At 37.6% G+C, this 5,372-nt stretch overlaps 1 protein-coding gene across 1 annotated transcript; it reads left to right on the forward strand.

Moving 5' to 3' along the window:
- Nucleotides 1-3,612: 3,612 nt before the first annotated feature.
- On the forward strand, nucleotides 3,613-4,830 carry LOC145141365 (carboxylesterase 1-like). The gene has a single exon (XM_079074648.1). It carries the CDS (start codon nucleotides 3,664-3,666, stop codon nucleotides 4,627-4,629), a length of 966 nt encoding a protein of 321 aa, XP_078930774.1. The 5' UTR covers nucleotides 3,613-3,663; the 3' UTR covers nucleotides 4,630-4,830.
- The last annotated feature ends 542 nt before the right edge of the window (nucleotides 4,831-5,372 follow it).

The following is a 5,372-nucleotide window of genomic DNA, read 5'->3' on the forward strand; positions in this document are numbered from 1 at the left end:
TACCTGAGGAGTTGAGTCAAACTGACGACACATTCCATGTGTCCCAGTTGAGGAAGTGTGTAACCGATGAGTCAGTTATGGTTCCTTTGGAGGACATTCAGGTCGATGGTTGCCTGAATTACATGGAAAGGATAGGACGATGAAGACCTTGACGAACAAGGTAGTGAACTTTGTCAAATTTCAGTGGCAACATTATAAAGGCTTTGAGTGGACTTAAGAGCCCGAGGATGAGATGCATGAGCATTACCTTGATCTGTTCGTAAAGGCTAACTTCGAGGACAAAGTCTGATTCTAGTAGGGGAGAATTGTAAACCCCGATGTCAAGTATTTTTCATTTCCAATCATTTATGTTTTAAAATTGTTGAAAATGAGGTCCTTACGTTGGGCGTACAAGGCTATACGTCGGGCGTAAGTCAGCAAACTTATGGCGGGTTAAAAGTAGAGTATGTTGGACGTACATGTGAGTACGCCGGACATACTTGTGCATTCCATAAAAACCTAATCTTTTGGGTTGTGTCCCCTATAAACCCTAAAGTCAAAACCCTAGCCATTGTGAGTGAGATTTAAAGCTTGAGAGTGATCCTTGACTGTTCTTGGTAGTGAAGTAAGGTCATTCAAGAAGTGTTGGTGCATTCAAGCCTTTGGATCAAGAATCTACATCTCTTTGTTCACCTTTTGAAGGTATAAAGTTCAAACCTTGGAGCTTGTTTTGATAGATCTTGTTTAGACTTGGATTTAAGTTCATTTAGTCCCAAAACCTTGATCTTTGAGAGTATGGAGTACTCTAAAGCATATGAGCTGTCCTTTCAGACGTTTTAGGGTGATTAGAGTCATAAAATTTTTAGCTTGGTCATTTCCTTTCTTCCATGCATGAGTTATGGAGATTTTGGGGAAGTGAATTGTTAGGGTTTTGGGATTAATATCTCTTTAGCCATGAAAGGAATAAAGTCATAGACTTTATGGATTAGGACACACTGATATTTTTATGATGATCTGTATTTGACATTGGTGGTTTTCTTGAGATGGTTTTATGAACATTTTTTTATATGAATTTAAAATAAAAAATTTGGTTTGGAAATTTGGGTGTTCCAAATGACAAGAATATAAGTACGAGTGTTTCCGTAGCTCTAGTTGTGTGTAGTGTGAATAATACACGTGTATTTATAATATAATCTAGATAACAAAAAGTCTGATATTTTCAGGTTCCTTTTGAATAAGTAATTGCATGTTGTTTTCACTTGGTATTCCTGGGTCTTAAGCTCGATTGAAATGATTCTTTAAGCTTGTTTGATCTTGTGTTGACTATGCATGTATAGGTGAAGAATAATATATATATATATAACCGTTAAAAGTGTTAGGAAATAATAATAAGAATGGTCAGGATCCTGAGGTATGCATCGGGATCCTGAGACTTCTTAACGATCCGGGATCTCAGATAGGTTTCAGGATCTTGACCCCTAATAAGACCATTTTGAGGCTTGACATTGAGAGCAATAACAATAGAATTATTTCTTTTAGCAACGATGGATGTGTGTATATTCTTGTTCTTCTTATTTGAAGGTTCATGGTTATAATCCCACCATTCTGGATACCCTTCAATTTCAAAACAACTAGTTTTGATATGCACGGTCTTGTTGCAATGACTACACTTGAGTGAGCTTTTAACAACCTAGTTTGATTTTGGTGGTTGTCGAGCTATAATCACAAATACATCCAGGTTATTAGAGTCTACTAGGAGCGTAGAATTATGTGTAACTTCCATACGAACGAGTGCATAACATTCCTCTAATTTTGGAATCGAATCCTTGCTAAGTATTTCATATGGAATTTTTTCGAATTATTATCTAAACTGGTGAGAAAAATATGGAGTTGTAACCGGTCAATTGCCTTATGATAAGTTGTAACATCATCTAGGTCTATCATGACCACCTTATCACAGCGGTCTAACTCAAGAAAACTTGCGCTCAGTTTTCCATAATATCCAGAAAGTAGTTTACCGTTTTGTTTGGATGTAATTAAATGCTTTCTGGTTCGTTGTGAAAACTTGCAATTCCTCACTTCATTCATAGAAGACTTTTGATACTACACTCCATATTTCATATGCAAATGGTATAAGTAAGTCCCTTTTCATGATATCTGATGTCATTGACATGAGTAGCTAAAGTTTCACGTTATGGTTGTCGGCGTACCACTTTTCATATCCTTCAACAGTAATTTTGGTAGGATGTGTTTTTCCTCATGTATAAGAAATATTCTCTCTTTTTGTTAGGTGCATCTCTATCACAGTTTGATTCGATGAGAATGGTTCTTGCTTTAAACGTAATTTCTGAGTGCATGAGAACAAGTATGTTTTCCCACGTTGATGTTGAAGATCCAGGTTTTTCATCGGTGAATTAGGAGTAGAAGCCATGCATTTAGCCCGATTGCTATTCGCCCTTTTTAGCACTAGACTGACATTCTCATTTCGCTTGTTCAATTCAACGAAAGCCGGTACTAATCAAGCACAGTTTAGCCCTATGATTTAATTGCGATAGTTGGATTCCCTCTTCCTATAGCTATGACTGGCAACCCCTATAAGTAAGTTTTTACTCCCTCTTTGAAGGTCGAGCCTATATAAAAGTCAATATGGTCTAGCTAGTTCTGACTTCTCTCCCTATAGTTATATCAGTCCTGGGGAATTCCTTTATCTTCTTTGAATGAAGAGAGAGAGTACTCATTCCTCTCCCGAGCCACGTTAATAAAGCCCAAGCTTATACGCATTGGCCCACAGGGTGCCCCAAGAGGGCCCGAATGAAAGACCCAAACTTACATGAACCATCACAAAAAGTCCTACAAATGAAGACTTGGGCTTGCTTTAATGATGAGTTTAAGTTTTTGGCCCTTCTGTGGGCTTTCATCGAGGAAAGCAGGCTTGATAGGCACTAGTCTTCATTGGTTATTACCGGTAGAATATTTCTTTCTTTTCAAAAGATGTAGTACTATACATTAGATCTTGAAACATTTTCAGATTGTTAGCCATTTTCTTTATTTTATTTTTCTATTGTCATGGTCATCTTTGCATATTTGGAGAGACAGTAGGAGATGGGCAGGGTGGTGCCTGGAAGTGTATAAGATTTTAATGGATTTATAATTTTAGAGCGTAAACCTGGTGTGACACCATCTTTAGAGCTTATTTTCATATATCAATCCAAAGAAAAAATACAATATTTATTAGAGAATTGATAAACCAATTCTTGGGAATAAGGAAATCAAATCCCTAATATGTCTCTCATATAGATTTCAATCTATGCAAGTCTTTTATTTAAAAAAAGAATCTCTACATAGGTAACTCAACCCTGACATACAATATTTAAAAATTACAGTTATCGCAATTTTGTATTATGTATATCAGATTAGTCGTTCGGCATAATAAAAACCCAATGTAAATAAACCGATCAACGAAACAAAATACATAGGTTATAATCCTTATTATTTTATCTGCAGGAAATGATTCTAATTTGACACAACTTGGTCTAAGTAGGCATGTAAAGAAATGATACAAAAAAGTGGAGTGTATATATATTGCACACAATTAAAATAGTAATCCTGAGAAAAAAGTCCAATTTTTTTCAGTATATATACAAATTCATCTCGTATGCTTTATTCACACCTTCTAGCTCAATCATGGCCGGAGAAAACCCACCAATGATAGCACTCAATCCCGACGGTTCTTACACTCGCAATATATCCTTCCCAACATCCCTTCCCACACCAGATAAAGATTCCGACACTCAAGTGCTCAGCAAAGATGTAGTCATCAATTACATTAACAAAACCAGTGTTCGAATTCACATCCCGAAAGAAACTGTAATCTCCATGGAAACTCCTTTAAAAAAGTTCCCTCTCATCGTTTACTTTCACGGTGGAGGCTTTGTTGTCATGAGGGCAGCTTCAACTATCGTACATGATTTCTGTGACCAACTGGCGATGGACCTCCCTGCTGTGGTGGTGTCGGTTGACTACCGCCTAGCACCAGAAAACCGCCTCCCAGCAGCCTACGACGATGCTTTGGAGGTTTTGCTTTGGATCAAATCGGCCCAAGATCCATGGTTGACAAATTACGCTGACGTGTCGAGTTGTTACATGATGGGCACCAGTGCTGGTGCAAACATAGCATACCATGCAGGTGTACGTGTATCCCAACGACTTCACGAGCTTGAGTCATTGAAAATCAAAGGACTAATCTTGCACCATGTGTACTTCGGAGGGGAGGAGCGGACGCTGTCGGAGATACAGCTGGCAGAAGCCGGACAGTTGACTTTAGCAACTTGTGATTTCATGTGGGGTTTGTCGTTGCCTGTTGATGCAAGCCGTGAGCATGAGTATTGCAACCCGATGGTGGGTGGTGGTCTGGATGATATAAGTCGGATCAAGGAGGTGGGTTGGAGGGTGATGGTGACAGGTTGTTCTGGTGATTTGTTAATTGATCGTCAAAGGGAGTTTGCCAAGACTTTAGAGTTGAAGGGTGTGGAGAATGCGTGTTTGTTTGGAGAAGGTGGTGACCATGGGATTGAATATTTTGACAAACCGAAAGCCAAAGATTTGTTTAAGTGGATCTCAAGTGTCATGTCAACTAATGAGACCAAGTGAGTTCTTGCTAGAAGAAGAAAATTGACGTCATCAGAAATAAATCGATGCAAGTTGTTTGGATTCCTAAAATTAAGTGTAATCTGTTATATGTTGTAGGCTTAAAATCTGTAGGTCGTGTGTGTTCATGGTAAATGTAGAATGTTTAGGATCGATAGTGAAGATTTATATATCATACTAAATAAATTGATTAAATTCCAGCAAGTTCATGGTGGCTATGGATATCAAGTTTTTGGCAAATTCGTTCTGACTATCTTGGATTTGTTTTGATCAAGTGGTTGACGTTGTACTGGACTTGAGGTTGTGTTGAAGATCATATTTGCTGGTGTTACTATCCTCGCATCATCAAAACATTGCTGCCTATTGACACTTATACCCGTGAATTGTCTACTATCCTAATACATCTTAGGTGATGCTATTCCTTATATAGTGTTGTGAAATACGAAGGATCCGAATAGACTTAAATAATATTAGCTCAATGCGGAATGGGATCAAAAATTATCAAAGCGTAACAATCACAACGAAATACGAATAAAATAAATAGAATAGAGACACAGGAATTTACGTGGAAACCCAAATCGGGAAAAAACCACGGGCGGAGGAAGCCGAATAACAATTCACTATAATTTGCAGTGTTTACAGGGATTATGAAAGAGATTACAAATAGAGTGAGAGGGCTAAAATATATGGTGGTGTATCAGTATATATATATATATATATATATATATATATATATATATATATAT

This window comes from Lactuca virosa, chromosome 9 (genome assembly GCF_052849685.1).
Source record: "Lactuca virosa cultivar CGN04683 chromosome 9, Lactuca_virosa_CGN04683_v6, whole genome shotgun sequence".
Taxonomy (NCBI): Eukaryota; Viridiplantae; Streptophyta; class Magnoliopsida; order Asterales; family Asteraceae; genus Lactuca; species Lactuca virosa.

What these genes read in the sequence shown, in the direction of transcription:
- LOC145141365 (XM_079074648.1), top strand. Translation starts at nt 3,664, where the DNA reads ATGGCCGGAGAAAACCCACCAATGATAGCACTCAATCCCGACGGTTCT.